General features: G+C 35.3%; 1 protein-coding gene across 1 annotated transcript; it reads left to right on the forward strand.

Moving 5' to 3' along the window:
- Positions 1-7,768: 7,768 nt before the first annotated feature.
- Positions 7,769-9,431, forward strand: LOC132722357 (NXPE family member 3-like). The gene has a single exon (XM_060706854.1). The coding sequence runs from the start codon at positions 7,876-7,878 to the stop codon at positions 9,148-9,150; it is 1,275 nt and encodes a 424-aa protein (XP_060562837.1). The 5' UTR covers positions 7,769-7,875; the 3' UTR covers positions 9,151-9,431.
- The last annotated feature ends 11,136 nt before the right edge of the window (positions 9,432-20,567 follow it).

Here is a 20,567-nt window from a genome sequence, read left to right on the forward strand (position 1 = left end):
TATATTATTTGGTAAGATTTGTAATAACTTAAATTGCTGCACACAACCTATGGGGTCACAATAATTATTACCTTGTAACTAGTGATGACCAGTAGATATTTGATAACCCTTATTAATTGTTTGTTTACTGGGTCAGAAGTCATGCATAATAACCTGATCACATGACTAATTGGCTGCCGATAGGGGGCATACATGTTTTACAAACATATCTTGTTTAAATCAAATTGAACGCAACAAATTATTGCATCGTCTGCCAAGACAAGATAATTTTACCCTCGTTACACACATTTACGGGAATGTCTTTGGAAATCAAGATCATTCGTGAGAAAGGCGGCCTGGAAAACAAATTGACGGCGATTTTTTTATTCTTCGTCGTGCGCGCATGTAATACTGAGGTATTCTTGCTTTTCGGTACACTTTAGACGTTTGCCAAACTATTTTTTTAATATTTTACTTAACTAAATGATAAAATGTAAAAGCAAAATTTAATCAGACAATTTTTAGGTGGTAACCAGCGTTCCCTCAGAGACTAATAATATAATTGTGTCTAAATCACAGCCGTTCTCTACTTTCAGTATTATGTGTACATTCGGTATTTTAGCCAGTTCCTCTCTGACGAATGATCTAAATAGTAAACACTTCCCGGAAATGTGGGTAATGGTATAATAAATTAGCAGCCATATGAGCCATTCACTCCTTTTATTTTGGATCTGTTTACAGACCATGCTGTATGTTATCGCTAATTTAGTGTATTCTGATTTTGAACAGACTATATACAGTCTAACTTGCCCATGCGACCACGTGTATTAAGCGACTTTTGTCTTAAACGACCACTTTAAATTCCCCCCGATCATTTTCTCTCTATATCTTTAATGTATTCAGCGACTTTTGCTCAACGCGACCAGCGACCGCTAATTAGTCACCTAATTGACATTAATCTTTTCATTAAACGACCATTTTTATCTGTCAAGTAATTGTGTTTTTAGAGAACGCCACCTCGTTATGTCACAAGTGTCAGCAATCAAAACACAACAATAAACGTGTGAAAAACTCTATTTCCCATACCGTTTTAGCGTATGCAAATGAAGTTAAGTATACGCGTGACGTGTATTATCCAATAATATCGGATAAACAATGCAACGCTCCGCCCATACTGAGATTGTGTATACGCTTCGCTTGTTGACATTTAGACTGGATTGAATTGACCTTGAACTTGATCAGCCATTAAATTAATCGTAACAAATAGATGTAGTTTGTTTATTTCTAATGAAAAAATGCACAAACGAAAACATCCTCACTAATAGGGTTTTCGTGTTGGAGACAAGGAAAAACAAAGGAGAAGTTAAAAAATTCTGGAAAAAATATCAAACATGTACGTAATGGATCAAAACTGTTTTGTCAATAAATATCAGAACGTTATTTTTACATTTGCATCCGTTTAGATTATCGGAGCGTACTTATTATTCAACATTTATATAGAAATAAAGTTGAAAAACAATCCCAACGAATAAAAAAGATGTCATTTATAAATTTTGACTTATATATCATGCTGACTGTCTTAAGAGACCGTTTCATTAAGCGACCGTTTTTGGTGTTTCCCTTGCCCGGTCGCTTAATACACGTTTGACTGTATATATAGTTCAAAGCAAGGAAAACGTAGCTGGCGAAGGATTAAGAGATTAAGCAAGACGCATTCCGCTTGAAATAATTGTGTTTGTTACTTAAGACTTTCGATAATGTTAGCCGATGGGTATATATAATACCACTGATTGTCTTTGATAATAAAGTTTAATTCAATATATTTCTTGCATAAAACATATAACATGTTTATAGCATTTGTTTGTTTTGGGTTGTACGTCACATCGACACAGTATAGGTCATATCGCGTCGTTCCAGCTTAACTGGTGGAGAAAGACCCCAGGTGCCCTTCCGTGCATTATTTCAGGCACGAACGGGCACCTGAGTAGAACCACCGACGCTCCGTAAGCTAGCGGATAGCTTCCTCAAATGACAGAATCCAAAATCCCGGTCGGAATTTGAACCCACAGCGGTGAGGCAAGTGGTTTGAAATCAACGACCTTATCAACTCGGCCACGGACGCCCTATGTATATAGCAAACAATACATGAAATATAATTGAAATGTATGGGTTTTACTTATTTTGCCCCCGCCATGTAATGGCCGGGGCATATAGTGTTACCCTGTTCCGTCCTTCCGTCCTTCCGTCATTCCGTCCTTCCGTCATTCTGTCATTCCGTCATCATCAGTTTCCGTTCATTATCTTAGTAACGGTTGCACACATTCAACTCATATTTGACATATGGATATGTCATGAGAAAATACAGGTCAAGTTCCAATTTGGTCATGGTTCGATGATTTTTGGCAGAGTTATGCCCCTTTTACTTTGAAAATAATATGAAATTTTCAGTTTCCGTTCATTATCTCCCGAACGGTACAACACATTCAACTCAAACTTGACATATGGATATGTCATGAGAAAATACAGGTCAAGTTCAAATTTGGTCATGGTTCGATGATTTTTGCAAGAGTAATGCCCCTTTTACTTTGAAAATAATATGAAATTTTCAGTTTCCGTTCATTATCTCCCCAAAGGTAGAACACATTCAACTCAAATTTGACACATGGATATGTCTTGAGAAAATACAGGTCAAGTTTGAATTTGGTCATGGTTCGATGATTTTTGGCAGAGTTATGCCCCTTTCACTTTGAAAATAATATGAAATTTTCAGTTTCGATTCATTATCTCCCCAAAGGTACAACACATTCAACTCAAACTTGACATATGTATACATCAAAGGAATGCGCAGGTCAAATTCAAATTTGGTTGTGGTTCAATGATTTTTGGCAGAGTTATGCCCCTTTCACTTTGAAAATAATATGAAATTTTCAGTTTCTGTTTATTATCTCCCCAACAGTACAACATATTCAACTCAAATTAGACATATGGATATGTTTTTGAAATGCCCAGGCCAAGTTCGAATTTGGTCATGGTTCAATGATTTTTGGCAGAGTAATGCCCCTTTTACTTTGAAAATAATATGAAATTTACAGTTTCTGTTCATTATCTACCCAACAGTGTTACATATTCAACTCAAATTTGACATATGGATATGTCAAAGGAATGGGCAGGTCAAGTTGGAATTTGGTCATGGTTCGATGATTTTTTTGTCAGAGTTATGTCCCTTTCACTTAGAAAATAATATAGATACATCTTAGGAATAAGCAGTTAAAGTTTGAATTAAGTCGTGGTTCAATGATTTTGGACAAACTTATCTTTCTTGAATGTTGGAAAAATTTTGAACTTTCAGTTTCAGCACTCATACTTTTGTGGAAATGTATGTAGCCATTATTTTTGCTACAAATAGGAAATATGCTATTTTCAAAAGGTTAAGACTGAATAATTTCAGTGCTTTGAACATTGTATGAAAATGGTTTGTGTTAACATTGAAAAGTTTTAAGGGCTTTGAACTGCAAATGAAAAAAATAATTTGTGCAAACAAATTTGGAACTAAATATTATAACATCTGAAATTTTGGCTGCATGCGGGGGCATCCGTGGCATGATGACACATTTCTAGTGTTTATATAATAATACAATAATAATAATACAAAGGTTTTCTGAAGAGTTTAAACATTGAAGAATGTTTGTTAGTTTCTAGGTAGATTAGCATATGATACATAATTTTACATAGATTCTGAACAGTTTTCTGGTTAGTTTCCATTTAACAAGTTTCTGAATTTTTGTAAGTTAGGCCAGGTATAATAATAATGTTTTAAAAAGTCTACATTTTGGACATATAAGTAAACAACAATATTCATTTTCGATCATATTAGAATAACAATTCCGTCCCAGGAATATTTATGTAGCGCTCGCGTTCTATTGCCAAATCATATGAATGAATATGTACGGAATTTAGTTAAAGATATTCTGAATTTTGCTTCCTGTATAATGTCGAGGTAACTTTCAAATTTACAGTCATATTCAATTCGATGTTTCGTTTAAGTGATATTAATAAATAATGAAATATAAACTGATGTTTGGATCGAAAAACAAAAGGGTATGAAGGTAAGATAGTTACCGCACTCGGAATATGTCAGCATAGTTTTAACAGACCAGGTAGGCCTTTTAAAAACCTCGATCGCTACACAATCGGTCTTCATATCGCCACCCGTGTCTGTAAATACTATGCAGACCTGGTAACTATAACTTTTTATTACCCCTCACTTTTTTGTAATGTTAATTTCCCATAGGCCACCGTGAGTTATTCTTACTGTTAAAGCTGCATAACATCTTCACCATCTGCGTTATGGTGACAGTTGGTACAATAGTCGATATTAGTAAAAAAAAATCACAAGCCTGGTTGTTGACTGACTGGTGATAATTTAACATTAAACAGCTGGAAATTTTTATTGCGGATTTAATATCTACAAATAAAATATAGTGCTCGGATAAGACAAACTGTAAAAAAAGGTATTTTCTATGTTAAATTTCATACCTATATTTTGGGGTATCACTAATTAAGAAATACTTTCTGGACGTTCAATGATATAATCTAGTGTTTACCACTAATATATTATTGAGGAAGTTTACTCTTTATATAGTGGGTGATTTGGAACGCTTTTGTGCGTTGTGTTGTCGCTAGCGACAGCACGACTAAGCGCTAAACGGCGCGTTGTACTACTTTCGTCATTTCAGCCTGTCGCTAACAAAGAACGCCAAACGGCGCTTTGTCGTGCGGCATGTTGTCACAATGTCAAATTTTCACTCGGCTCAAATGGGAGGATTGCTTATAATCCAAGCGACAGGGCGACAACAGAACAAAGCACCGCACACGAAAACGCGCCGTTTTGGCGTGCATCGCTAGTGACGATAAGACGACAAGTGCTGTCGCTTGGCTTATATATATATATATATATATATATATATATATATATATATATATATATATATATATATATATATATACAAAAAGCCAATTCTTCGATTTGACAAAAGTGTCAATGTGACATCGCGACAACACTCAGCACGACAACGCACCGTTTGTCGTGCATCGTTAGCGACAGGATGACAAAACGAAAATCCGACAACGCGCCCTTTGGCGCTTTGTCGTACCATCGCTAGCGACAATTCGGAGTGATCGTAGTTACGGAATGATCGTAGCGACGGAGTGATCGTAGTAAAAAACACTTTTCCTTTTTGATCCTAATGGACGGACACAGACGTGTTTGGTCGGCAATGTTGCTCTAGCACTTACTCAAAAATGTTTGGTTGGCCATCCCGTTCTCCGTTTTGAAGGACTGCCAACAATCTTAAACTGATTTTAAACTGACTTTTAAGGAGGTAAAAGAGCAGTGGATTTTTTTTTTTAAATAGTTGAGCATATTACCACTGTGCCACCGTACACAACATGTAAGTAAGAAAGATGAAAAATATATAGATATTATTCATATGTTCACTCAACAACAAAATATGGAAAACCCACGTGCCATTTGGACAAAGTGTCTGCAGGAAATATATAAAAACCCCGATTTGCATAGTTTTTGTTTTAAAAAAATGATTTTTATACTGAAAAAATTATACAACCCAATACAGAAGGCACTTTCAAAGTTCGTCGACCAGTAAAGTCTACTTTTGGAGTATCTCTGTTGCCTTTTTCTACCTTGCTCAAGGTGAGCTTTTAAGATCGTTGAATGTCCGTCGTCTGTCGCCCATCCACAATTGTTCGTTAACACTATAGTGGTCACATTTTTGACTCAGTCATCATCAAATTTGGTCAGGACGCTTGTCTAGGTAATTGCTCGGATTAGTTTGAAGATAGAAAAATCTTGTTAACACTCTAGTAGCTACTGTTTTGATCCAAATATCCTGGAAATTGGTCTGAAATTTTTGCTTTGATGATTTCTATGTAAAGTTAGAATTTTGGTCACCTGTGGTCAAAAATAGGTAACACCGTATAATATAGAAACACTCTTGTGGTCACATTTTTTGTCATAAGGTTTGATCATGATGCTTGTCTAGGAAATACTCGGATGAGTTCGAACATGGGCCATCTCGGATGAAAAACTAGGTCACAAGAGCTATAAATAGAAAAATCTTGTTAACACTATAGTGGCTACTGTTTTGATCCAAATATCATGGAAATTGGTATCTGAAATTTTGTTTTGATCATTTCTAGGCCAAATTCGAATATGGGTCACCTTGGGTCAAAAACTAGGTCACACTTCTAAAATATGGAAAAAACTTTGTTAACACTTGTGTGGTCACTCAACTGTAATGAAACTTGGTAAGGATGCTTGACTAGGTAATTTCTCGGATGAGTTCGATGGGTCAAGTGAGAGATCAAGGGCCATCTTTATAAAACTATGATTTATCCTTAGCTTATTGTCCAGAAAATATCATTGACTAAATCACTAAGGGGAAAGATCATGTGACTGTTGTTAACGGGAGATGTGACGGTTCTATCTCTTAATTTAGGGGTCGTGAATTCAAGGCTTACTGGGGTCACGATAATAATTTCGCATTTGACACTAGAGGAGGTTGGACACGAAAGTGCATGAACTTCTTTCGCAAAAATAAAAACGTTTAAATTAAGCTACCGTAACTGTTTTGACATTCTTTTGTATAAAAAATATTAAATATGTGAGGTAAATTTTTCTTTCTTTGCATTTAGAATAATGTATTGTTAGTACACAGCTCTCCTAGATTAGACCAAAATAGTGATTTTATCCAACAAACAGAAAAAGACAGATATGGCTGCATTGTAAAATCATTTTCACCGCTGGTGGTTTTTTTTTTTTTTTTTTGTTTGTTTGTTTTTTGTTTTTTTTTGTGTTTTTTTAATATATCAGTTTATTTAGATTATCATTCTGCGTCAAAGTGCTTTAAGTGCGTAAAAGTATACGAGGAACATTTGTATTTAGGCAAGAAAGCAAATATAATATCAACTGTTTTGTTTTAAAAAAAATATTTGTTAAAAAAAATGTTTTGAGGATTATCTAAGAAGGGCAAATAACATAATTATGAGGGTACTGTCAAAAGCCATAAAACCAAAACGGAGATGTAGTGATAAAACAATTTTATATTCAAATACATTTGTTTAATAAAAATTGTATGTATTTATATATCCCTATCGATATTTCAGCAGATTTTAAATGAAGTGAGCTTGTGTTTCATATCTTTTCTCACGCAGTCTCTGTGAAGTCAACCCTAGCCTATCCACTGGACAGAACAAGGACAAGTGGGCAAAAAAGTTCTCTGCATTGCCAGGTCAATGTGTATTTTGTATTGGCATGCACCCAAAAGTATAGGGTGTTTCTAAACGATCTGAATTACCCTCAAGTCGACGCTTTTACCGGGAATTTCAAATCCCTATAGTAAATGTCCCGCCATTGCTGTCGATGGGATTTCGGCGTTACAATGAATTATTATTATTTTCATTACAGATTGCTGAAACATTATTGATCGGTGTACAATGGGAATTTCGAAACTTCAGGTATCATCTGCAAGAACTAATTTACTCAAACCTGTGCGGAGTAAAAAGGCAACTCTAAGACTTGTATTAGTCCTGAATGCGGGCTTTATTTTTACATATATCATGAATAACATGACAGAAAAAGAAAGTAGATATACCGATTTTGTAATAAATAATGCTCTCCCTCCAGTCGTCAATCTCCCAGACTTTTGTAATGGCGTCGTACCAGCTAACAAACATAGTATGACGAGCACAAAGTTTACAAGGGCAAGGTCATTATTTTCACCAAAAGACAGAGTTATTATCGTTCGTATTAGAACATACAATGAAAGAAACATCCCGAAATTAAATGGTGGAGATATTATTTTTGTGCGGGCAAGAGAGATGTATGGTGACGGTATGGTTCTGGGAAATGTTATCGATCATCGGAACGGTTCATACACGGGTTTTATTCGAGTTTTCTGGACAGGAAGAACAAATATTCATCTGAGGCTAGTATCAGCAGCCGAGAATACGTGTCTTCGCTATAAAGCTCTAAATAAGTACGGTGACATTGTTTTTACTCTCAGACAACCCTATGGATTGAGGGCCATTTATTCGTATAACAATTCGAAAGTTTTGGCGCCGTGTAATACTAACAGCTTCATATATGGAAGCTCTCGGGTGTGTAATTTTACGACTTTGAACGGAGGGATGTCATGGTACTGTGGACTGCCTGTTGGAGGCCAATTCCAGTGTAAAGACCTTCAATCATTCTCACTTGGTTCATTTAAAAGCCATGCTCGTAGTGTTAAAGATAAAATCCGATCTCCGGGACACGGTATATTCAGGATACCAATGTCAGTAGACGTAACGTTTAAGTCGAATACCAACTCATCTGTAACTTGTAATGAAAGAACGCCATTAGAGTCTTGGACAGAGAAATCTCCGATTGGATTATTTTTGAAAAGCCATTGGATTCCGACGAACTGCAAAACCAATTTCACACACACTATTGAAAACTACAGAACATGCCTTCGAAACAGAACGTTGATTTTTCTTGGAGATTCAACAGTAAGGCAGTACATGAACTTCTTTATCAAGGACATATTAGGATTAAATGAGACACTCAAGATAGCATTAACTTTTGGACCTAACTTTAAATCGTACCATGGTCGCAACACGTTTACAAACCACGGAATAACACTTATTTACAGAAAACAAGCTATGCCTGTGATTTTTGGAGGTGGTGAAATACCTATAAATAATATTCAATCTTTTCCGCAAATACTTGACTCAGTAACTTATAGTAATATACCAGGTATTTCTTTAGTTGTGCTGTTAAACTACCACACACATTTTAGTTCATATCCCGCCGAAAATTACCGGGAACGTCTAAAATATTTAGTTGCCTCGTTAAAACGCCTTTTCAATTCAAAACCGGAAGCTAAAGTATTTTTCAAGGGTCCATCTCCATGTATTTCAGATTCAAAATGGTTTGATCCATACATTTCACTTGTTTATAAGAAGATTCTAACTGAGGAATTTACTGACATTCTGGATAAAGTAACTTTCCTGAACATATGGGAAATAAGTGTTGCCCATAATGTGTCTGATGTTCATCCACAGGGTCAAGCTTTAAAAAGTCAGTTACATCAGTTTATGACATTTCTTTGTTAATTATTTCCTTACACTTGCGAGAAGAGGCATTATGTTCTTTGAAAGCTACAGTCATTATGTTCTTTGAAAGCTACAGTCATTATGTTCTTTGAAAGCTACAGTCAATATGTTCTTTGAAAGCTACAGTCATTATGTTCTTTGAAAGCCACAGTCATTGTGTTCTTTGAAAGCTACAGACATTATGTTCTTTGAAAGCTACAGACATTGTGTTCTTTGAAAGCTACAGTCATTATATTCTTGGAAAGCTACAGCCATCTTTGAAAGCTACAGTCAATATGTTCTTTGAAAGCTACAGTTAATATGTTCTTTGGATGATAAAGTCATAATTTCACTAATGAATTTAGAAAGAATCAGTGCAAAAACAAAGTTATGCGTCTATGTTGATACTTATCTTAAATAAACACATCTGTATGTATATTTATGCCCCCTGTTGCTTAACGCATATGGAATAAGAAAGCATAAGAAAGCAAGATAAAGTACTATTTGTAATCGCGCATTCACGGCTGAATATCAAGATATCTAGAAACGGACAAATATTCAACTGAATACATTTTGAAAATTATCCTTTCCATTTTGCAGTAAAGGTGGCAAATATCTAGGATATATTAATAAGATTTAAGTACATTTGCTGTAAAAAAGTAATACCCTCGTATATTGTAAATGGTATGTTTTTATCGCATGGCTTCTGGTCAGAACTAATCACATCCATTAAATTTAGATGAAAATCTTCATTAGCAAGGCTAGTTACCAAACAGCGAAGAGTTCAAGCAAACGAAATAAAACCATTCCTTACACATTGCAGTAAAAACCTGCCTGCCAGTGTCATGTCTGCAGACCACAAGCAATGTGTTCGAATCTTTGGTACGGTGTATATATTTCTTATCATTACGACAGCTTTTACAGATACAGCTAAAATTAAATGTGCACGGGTGATAATGGCAGGACATGTGCGTTTTAATTTATATGTATTGTATAACAAAATTAAGTATACTTTGCTCCTCTTAGTTCGACGTACTTAACACTTTGAAACAAGAAAGAAAACAACAGATGGGACTTACAGTACAGAAATTGTCATAAGCTGTAACGTTTAGGTATTTTATGCTGTAAGACACAATGAAACAACACTATATTCAGTCAAAATCAGTTTTAATGAGCCAGACGTAGACCATCCATATTGTCAGGAAAGGGCCGGGTCAAGAAGCAGGAAATCGCTAAACTTTAGTATACGATATATAGACGGAATAAGATATGTACGGAAGAACATGGTTTTAAACTTAAACTGGTGTTTGTTTTTGATAAACAAATATAATTAAATGCGATGGAACAAACTTTATGTATATGCTTCAATTAATCGTTAATGTATGTTCGTAAGACTTTATCTGTATATGATACAAGGTGGGTTTTGTGTGTCCAAGAATCTGTAAAACTCAGTTCATTTCAGTTCAACGGTACAACTCAATTCATTTCAGCGGATTTAAGTTCAACGGAATTCAAGTTCAACGGAATTCGCTCCAGCGGAATTACAAAGTAATAAAATATCAGCGGATTTATATTTGTAACAATCAAAGATTCATTTCATCAGCGGAATATAACTCAATATAATGTTTTACCAAAGCAATATAATTATTTCAGCGGATTCTACTTGTTTACAACATAACGAAAGGTTTTCCGCTCAGCGGTTGGGAAGCTGACATTGAATGTTCGCGCCTGTATTTATATACTTTGGCGCCTTGATAACAGCGGGTAAAAAGTACCAGTCCAAAACATTTGAATAAGGCGTCGACCAATGAAAACGCATAGCGGATTCCGCTAGCCAATCACAAGTATTCAGTCTCCAAATAACTCACTGTCTGTGTACGCCGCTTAAATAAAATAGATCCGCTGTAATCCGTTGTTTAGAGTTTACAAAAGTTTCACAATGAATAGAAATATAAGGGACATTGTTATAAATACAGCAGATAAATGTTGTTTATTGGTACTTTTCTGTAGTTAAAAACTTTCCGTTTATAATTTATCGTTTGGTTTTTGAACGGAACTCATTTCCGCTGGAGACTTCTTCATAAAAGTAAACAAAACATGTTTCGTCAAGGAATTCCAATTATGTGTGAGAAACTGTTGTTTAGAGGTTATAAATAACGTATAACTTCTTCGACAGTATAACTTGAATGAGTTAAACCAGCTCGTACTTCTAGCTGGATTCAGATATTGCCGTCAACGTAATTATTGTCACTAGTTTCCGCGAATCAATAGTTTGGGTAAGACGAAATTGTTAGAGTTATTTTTGATTTTATAGTACAATCTTATTCATATTTGATGATTTAACGGTGATAATTGTTCAAACACTTCAGTTTCATATAAGTGGACGACTTGATATATGATATATAACACTTCCCCCACCTTTGTATCAACTTATCCTCCTGGATAATGTTCAGTTAATGATTTAATTAATTTAGAATTTTATAAGAGAAGCATTTTCTTTGAAAAATCCTTAAACAATATAAAGAAACATTTGTTCCAATTAACTAGAATTAAATAACAACAATTATCACAACATGTGGTAAACATAGAACTCTTTATATAATAAACTATATAATCTTTTAACTTTAAATAAAGTGTTTAATTTATACATCTTTCCTCATCACCAGTAGGTCAAGGTCACTTTTCAAAGTAATTATAAGTCAATATGATAAATATTTCACAAATTCAACAGAAACACTTTAAACAGGAACAGTCTACAATAGTCAACTAAATGAAGTCTATTTCTTCAATATTATTAAATAATGTTCAATTTTCACAATGAACTCTAAAAGCGCCTCGACTTATTTACTCATATTAATAGCTCTGACGACAATCCATTTAAAATATCAACATTATTCAGTTATTTTTTAAATATAATAAACTTCAAACTGAATAAATTTTCTCAAGCTAAATTCACTAAGTTCAAAACAGTCAAATCATAACTTAAAAACAAACGTATTTACACCTGTCATTTTCACTTAATACTTGTCACAATAACACATATATTTTATTAATTAAACTACAAGTCTTAGTGGAATTTCCAGTAAAGCTAATTGCCTCTGCAGCTCTCCTGTATTTTTTACTACCTCTAAAGTAATGATTTGTGATTTCTCTGCTTCAGAGGGATTCTTGCCGTTTGCTATTTCGCTCAGCATTTGATACAAATAAAATCTCGCCCTGGCAGCCCCTTTTTCATTTTCTTCACGTTTAACTTTACCGGATCCAGGCAGCGCAAGAAAGTTATATTTGTCTAACAGAAAGCTTCTAGACATTGTTGGACTAAGGACTCCATTCTGCAAATATTCGAGTTGGAAAGCGGTGTGTTCCCAGGCCATAAGTCGACGGTCAGGGGTCATTTGTTGCCATTGTTGTGGAGGCCAAGTAAAATCGCAGCCATTTAGATGTATATGAAATTCATTATCCCCTTTCCAATCTCTTCTGCCCGGTGGCACCAGTGGCATCACTCCTACTTTCAACAACTCTGATGCTTTCTTACAAAAGTCATTTCCATCTGATTCACTGTCATTCTCTTTACTTTCTAGATCTACCTCCGTATTATTTTCTTCAAAATTAGATTCAGTTCTACCTATTTCCTTTTTAAACACCCTTCGCAACACTCCATCTTTTGACCTTTTCCATACCATCTCTCTCTTTGGCTTTCTTACTATTTCATCTAACTCTGTCAACTTCTGATCTTCTCTACTCATTTCATCTAGAATTAATTTCGTAGCGCGATATATTTCTTCATCTTTTTCCTTTTCTTCACCTAACATCTTTATTTTGTCATCAATTTCTTTTTCAACTTCATTCATCTTAACATCCTTTTTAACTTCATTATTCATCTCAACTTTTTCTTCTATCTTCTCTTCATTTATCTCATTTCCATCATCATTTTCATCTCTTATTTTACACACTTTCATTCTATTACCCATTACTTCATTCAATATACCATTGTCACATTTTCCTTCTCCACTAACACTTGAACACCTCTTATTTTCATTATCTTCACCTTCATTACTCATATCACTGACACTATTAACATCATCTTCAACTTTAAAATCATCATCATCATATTTCTTCTCATCACTTTCTTTTAAACACTTCTTTTCTTTATCACTTTCTTTTACACTATTATCATCACATTTCTTCTTCTCATTGACACTTAAACACTTCTTTTCTTTATCACTTTCATTTACACTATTATCATCACATTTCTTCTTCTCATTGACACTTAAACACTTCTTTTCTGCATTACTTTCGTTTACACTTTTATCATCACATTTCTTCTTCTCATTGACATTTAAACACTTCTTTTCTTTATTACATTTAACATCATTTAAACAAACATGGCCATCTTTCCCCTTATCACTATTTTTCGAACACTTTTTCTTCTCATCACTACTTTCGTGCGAAACCTTTCTAACTTTTACCACCTCTTTCTCACATAGCGCTTCAGCTTTTCTTTTCTCTTTATTCTTTTGATTCAATTCTGATTTATTCGACAGATCAAGTGGAACATTTTGTTCTTGTTCAACATTTGTTTCTTTCAATTTTTCTTGATTTGATTTTTGTTCTTTTGTTTCTTTCTTTCCTTTATTACATTTGTCAGTTTCTTTATACACTGATTGCACATTTTTCTTTGGACTTCGGTTTTCTTTATCTTCAGTATCTTGCTTTAAAGCTACTCTCCAGCCTCTTCTCCAATTGTCTCTTTTTACCTGACTATCTGACTGACTCTCCAACATTCTTAAAATTAATCGTCTTGCCTCATAGGCATTTGAGGAATTCCATTTTTCGGGCTGATGTATCTTGGCATAATCCTGCGGATGTATTGCGAAATAAAAGCAAGTTCTTGCTGTTAGAAATGACTTCGGCAGAGAATTACATTCAACAAAATGCCTGTTGGAACAATGCACTGAAAGATCAGACACTCTTGTGAAAGTCTTCCCATCACCACACCATGGACAAATAACACTTTGCCGTCTATGATCTCTTGATACAAGATGTGCGTTCAAATCAGATTTACTTGTAAAGGTTTTTGGGCAAAGCCAGCACTTCTCCATTTTCTGTAATTAAAGATTGATTGATTTATTCTATGAGTAAATATATTATTTTGCCTGGACACACAAACCCGATTTGAAGATTTGGCTTTGTATTGTGAATGATGAGCTGTTAAAGTTATTGTTAAAGCTATTTATTGTTATTTATATTATATATTTATGTTGTTGTTATTGTCTTTGTTAGTTTTACTAATGTTTGTTGTTATATATTTTATATATAATTGTTGTTTTGATATTCAGTTTATATATTAGCTGTTATGTTTTTAGACTCGCGTTTGATCCAAGCTGGTATATTTGTACCCGAATACGGCCATAACCTATCTATATGATAAGCTTTCGGTTTCTGTTTGGCAGATGTTTTGACAATACAAATTAGATCGTCTAATACTTTTGTCACAAGGAATGGACCCTTCCATTTATGAACAAGCTTCGAACATATACCCTTTTTCTTTGTTGGATTGTGTAACCAAACTAGTTGACCTTTATTGTATTTCTTTAGCTTTGAATTCGAATCGTAATGTTTCTTTTGGTAAACCGCTGCTTTTCCAATATTTAGTCGCGCGACTTCATGAGCTTGTTCTATTTTATCTCTTAGTAGATCAGTATATTCTTCGTATGATTCGTAATTTCTTTCAGCTTTCGGATGACCGACAACAGCATTCATTGGTAAAATTACTTCTTTGCCAAAAACCATTTTATTAGGCGAAACATTAGTTGTACTTTGAGGAGTACTACGGTATGCAAGCATTACAAGCGGAAGAAAAGAATCCCAATCAGATTGATTATTTTGGCAATAAGCGGAAAGCATAGAGGTGAGAGTCTTTATGAATCGCTCAACGAATCCGTTGGCCTGCGGTCTCATACTTGTCGTGTGAGTTTTCTCAATACCGAGAATAGCGCAAATTTCAGCTAGTAAACGCGATTCGAAATTACTACCTTGGTCGGTAAACAACTGTAGCGGAACACCAAATTTACATACAAAGTTGTTAACGAATGCTTCTGCCACTGTTTTAGCCTCTTGATTAGGTAAAGCTACTGATTCAGTCCACTTTGTAAAGAGATCACTTATTACTAAGACATATTTATTGCCTTTCTTGGAAAGAGGAAGTGGCCCTAAAATATCCATTGCGACACGCTCCATAGGTTCACCCACAATATATTTTCCAAGAGGAGCTTTATTTCTGGACCTATTTAAATTCTTTGCCGTACAAATGTCACAATGTTTACAATAAGCTTTAACACTGTCAGTCATTCCTGGCCAATAAAATGATGTCTGAATTCGTTCTAAGGTCTTGTCGTATCCGAGATGTCCCGAAGTCGGTATGTCATGGTGATAGTACAAAACGTCATTTTGCTTTTTCTTTGGTACAATCAACTGTAGTTTAATATCATTTAGGCCATCATGAAACTGACGATATAATACGCCAGCTTTGACTTCTAGGCGATCCCACTGCCTCCAAAGTGTTTTTAAATGAGCATTTTCTTGAGATACCATTGGCCAATTTGGTCTCTCCAAATTAGCTAATTTTGCTGACAATAAGGGACCAATTACTGGATCTCCAAGTTGATTTTGTTGAATATCTGTATTGTTCCAGTCATCTAATAGGATGTCGTTATGTGTCAGTTCTTGTGTCTCTTCATCTCTTGTGTTACTTCGTGTAATAGCTCTTATTTCTTTGATTGTTTCAGTTTCATTGTTCTGTTCGTCGTCATATGTCATATCTATTTTTACCTCGGTATCTTTAACTTTATCATCATCTTTGATTTCAGTGTCATGTTCGGCTTTAATGTTGTCATTTTCTATTTGTTGCTGTCGTGAGCAGACACTGCATGGTCGTCTCGAAAGAGCATCTGCGTTATTATGGCTTTTTCCAGCTCTATGAATTACTTCAAGGTTATATGTGCTTACTTCTTGCAACCATCTAGCAACTTGTCCGGTTGGTGTTTTTAAACTTCTCAACCAACTAACCGCTGAGTTATCTGTTCTCAGAAGAACTTCTTGCCCATAAAGATATGAATGAAAATTCTTTAAAGCCACGACAACTGCCAACAACTCCTTTCTCGTGACACAATAGGATTGTTCATGTTTGTTCAATGCTTTACTCATATAAGCTATCACTCGTTCCTTGCCGTCTTGTTCTTGAGAAAGCACAGCTCCAGCTGCCATATCGCTACAGTCGGTATCCAAAATAAACTTACACTCAGGTAACGGATAAGCCAAAATTGGAGCAGATGTAAGAGACTCTTTCAGGTTTTCGAAGGCTGATTGACACTCTGGGCTCCAAATGAATTGCGCTTTCTTTTCGCACAATTTATGCAATGGCCTTGCTATATTTGCGAAACCCTTGACAAATTTCCTATAGTAAGAAGCAAGTCCTAGAAAGCTTCTGACTTGTTTACTTTTGGTAGGTACGGGCCAATTTTTGACTGCTTCAATCTTTGAATCATCGGTGCGAACGCCGTCTTCGGAAATAGTATGACCTAGAAAGGATGTCGACTTTTGGAAGAGGTAGCACTTAGAAGATTTTAATTTCAGGTTTGAATCTTGAAGCCGCTTAAAGACATTTTCAAGCCTAGTTAGACTTTCATCGACGGATCGACCAGGTGTAATAATATCGTCCATGTACAATAGGGACTCGACCCATTGTAAACCTCGGAGGACATCTTCCATAAGTCGCTGAAATGTCGAAGGTGCATTAACTAGTCCGAACGGCATTACTTTAAAGTGGTATAAACCGTTTACTGTAGAGAAAGCTGTTTTCAATTTATCTTCTGGATCCATGGCAACCTGCCAAAACCCAGAGCAGAGGTCCATTGTACTAAACCACTTAGCACCTGCAAGAGCATCCAAACAGTCATCTACCCTTGGTATTGGATAGGCATCTTTTACAGTTACCTCGTTTAATTTTCTATAGTCCACACAAAACCGAGTTGACCCGTCTTTCTTCGTAACCAATACTATCGGCGATGACCAAGGACTATTTGATGGCTCTATTACCCCTTTAGCAATCATTCTTTCGACCTCGTCCTTCTCACTCTGTCGTTTCGCGAATGGTTGTCGTCTTACGGGTTGCCTGATAGGTTGAGCATTGCCTGTGTTTATTTTGTGTGTTACGCGGTCTGTACAGCCTAACTCATCTGTCGAGGAAACAAATATATTTTTATACTTCTCCAACAGCATAGCAAGGTTTCAACTTTGATCAGGATTTAAATGTTCAGAACTTCTATGTAGTAATTCTTGTAAATGACCAGCTAAAGGTGAATCTTTATCAGAGGTATCAGACTTTTCTTGAACATGAGCACAATAATGCATTTCACAGTCAATTTCTTCATTAGATGATTTACACACCCCTATTTCTTTTCCTGGCTGTAAAACTATTGGAATATCTCTTGCATTTACAACACTTATTCCAACCTCTTCACTATTAAGATCCACAATGCCTTCAATGATATCAACTGTTACTTCATTTGAATCAGAATTTATTTTATTTTCAATGTAGCCAGAATTTGCCAGTTGATCAGCCTCTGGTATGAATACTTTAACAAATTTATAAGACTGTGGGGGTAGCTCAATTTTCTCCCTAACTGTTACTCTGCATACCCTAACTGCCTCACCCTGATTGAAACATTGTAAACATTCTCCACTACGCATTTTAAGCTTTAAAGTGTCCATATCCCAGGACCTTACATGTTTAAGAATAAAGTCTTGTCCAAGTATACCGTCAACGTCAACGTCACAAACAATAACTGGATGTTGTATTTCAACTTGACCTAGTGTAATTTCAAAATTTTCACGCCCAAACACATGAATATTTGACCCATTCACACTTTGTATTTTAAGATTCTTATCAGTTAAACATTTATTACTAATTTGATCAAAAGTATTCTTTGATATTAAAGAAGCTGTACTACCACTATCTATTAAGAATGATACTGATTTGTCATGAATTTTCCCCATAACATAAAGACCATTGTCAAACTTTGTTCCAGTATTTCCAACTTGACCTATTCTACTATAATCTGTTGGTTCAGTTTTATTATTCTTATCAGATGATTCTTTAATTTCATGAGCTGAGTCATTTAACATTTTTGTCTCAAGTGAATTAATAGGTCTAATTTTATCAACAAGCGCCCCCTCTCGACCTACAGAGAAGACGGATTTCCGTTTTCCGACTTGCTTTGCACCTGTGGCCTCTCTTCTCTTCTGTGCTTCTGTGGACAATTTCTATACAGATGGTCTGGCGACTGACAAATAAAGCAGGTTCTTACCCCATTCTGTGGTGTTCTTTTCTGAGACCTTTCGATTCTGTCTAGCCTAAATTGTATTGCTTTTAGTGTTTTCTGCATTTCATCTTCATTTCTCATGGGCCTATCTCTACCAAAGTTAGTATTTTGTCTGCCAAAATCACTAGTGTAATCAACAGCTTGTCTGACAACATCTCTACGCCTACTATTAATGTGTGAATCGCCTAGGAGCTCCTCGTATCTTTCCACTACCTCAACAGCATCACTTATGGTCTTACATTCTCTGTCCATTACTCTGCAGCGCATTTCTACAGATAGAGCTTTGTAAAATTGCTGTAAAGCTAGCATTTCTTGTGCTTCCGGTTCTAGATTTCGATATGCTTTTCTTGCTAGGAGACGGAGATCATCACCAAATGTGGCAATTGATTCGCCATACAACTTACTGCGTGACTGAAACTTAGATAACCATCTAGCTTGTTGACGGTGGCTACCAAATCTTTGTTCAAGAGAACCTACGAGAACATCATAATTGCACTTATCAGAGGCAGGTAGGCTAGTGTAGAAAACTCTAGCTTGACCTTTAAGGCTGGCAGCTAATGTCAGTAACATTTCTTTATCCGTCCATCTGCCTAACTCAGCACAGTCCTCAAAATGAGAGAAGTATTGCTCCCAATCTTCATCTCCCGTAAATGAATCGGGTTTAATTACTATTGACGGTCTTGGCGTTCCATAGCAACAATACATGTGTCCGTCTTTTGTACGTCGGTCATACTGTCTTTGATCTTGTTGACCCTGCATGTGTATTGGAGATTGATGCAACTCCTGGTGATCACCATTACCAGGGTTAAACTGAATTTCAGGATCTGAATTGTCATCCATGTCCGTTAATAAGCTTACTTTGATTATTATAAAATTAAAAGAAACAATGCCTAACCTGTCCTGCAGGGAGCTTCCCGTGGCTTAAAAGAATATTGAATAAATGTTCATATTTCTAACGGATAGGAAACAAAAAGTTCTCTAAACATGTAATATAATATAGTTAATTTATTTATTTTTACTCTGTTATATACAGAGAGATCTACGTTAAAAGAAAAGAAAATCCGTACACAGTTATTCTTCCAAGTTTGTTTATTTATTGTTCAATCGAAATTCCGTTATAAATTTCCGTCGGCGAGTTCGCAACAATAGAATGTTAAGATCCCACTTCTGACACCAAATTGTCAGGAAAGGGCCGGGTCAAGAAGCAGGAAATCGCTAAACTTTAGTATACGATATATAGACGGAATTAGATATATACGGAAGAACACGGTTTTTAACTTAAACTGGTGTTTATTTTTGATAAACAAATAAATAAATGCAATGGAACAAACTTAATGTATATGCTTCAATTAATTGTTAATGTATGTTCGTAAGACTTTATCTGTATATGATACAAGGTGGGTTTTGTGTGTCCAAGAATCTGTAAAACTCAGTTCATTTCAGTTCAACGGTACAACTCAGTTCATTTCAGTTCAGCGGATTTAAGTTCAACGGAATTCAAGTTCAACGGAATTCGCTCCAGCGGAATATTACAAAGTAATAACAAAATATCAGCGGATTTATATTTGTAACAATCAAAGATTCATTTCATCAGCGGAATATAACTCAATATAATGTTTTACCAAAGCAATATAATTATTTCAGCGGATTCTACTTGTTTACAACATAACGAAAGGTTTTCCGCTCAGCGGTTGGGAAGCTGACATTGAATGTTCGCGCCTGTATTTATATACTTTGGCGCCTTGATAACAGCGGGTAAAAAGTACCAGTCCAAAACATTTGAATAAGGCGTCGACCAATGAAAACGCATAGCGGATTCCGCTAGCCAATCACAAGTATTCAGTCTCCAAATAACTCACTGTCTGTCTACGCCGCTTAAATAAAATAGCTCCGCTGTAATCCGTTGTTTAGAGTTTACTATAGTTTCACAATGAATAGAAATATAAGAGACATTGTTTTAAATACAGAAGATAAATGTTGTTTATTGGTACTTTTCTGTAGTTAAAAACTTTCCGTTTATAATTTATCGTTTGGTTTTTGAACGGAACTCATTTC

This window comes from Ruditapes philippinarum, unplaced genomic scaffold (assembly GCF_026571515.1).
Source record: "Ruditapes philippinarum isolate M1 unplaced genomic scaffold, ASM2657151v2 ctg2596_1_1_1_1, whole genome shotgun sequence".
Classification (NCBI taxonomy): domain Eukaryota; kingdom Metazoa; phylum Mollusca; class Bivalvia; order Venerida; family Veneridae; genus Ruditapes; species Ruditapes philippinarum.

Excerpts from the sequence above, each read along its gene's own strand:
- LOC132722357 (XM_060706854.1), top strand. The coding sequence starts at position 7,876 with ATGTATGGTGACGGTATGGTTCTGGGAAATGTTATCGATCATCGGAAC.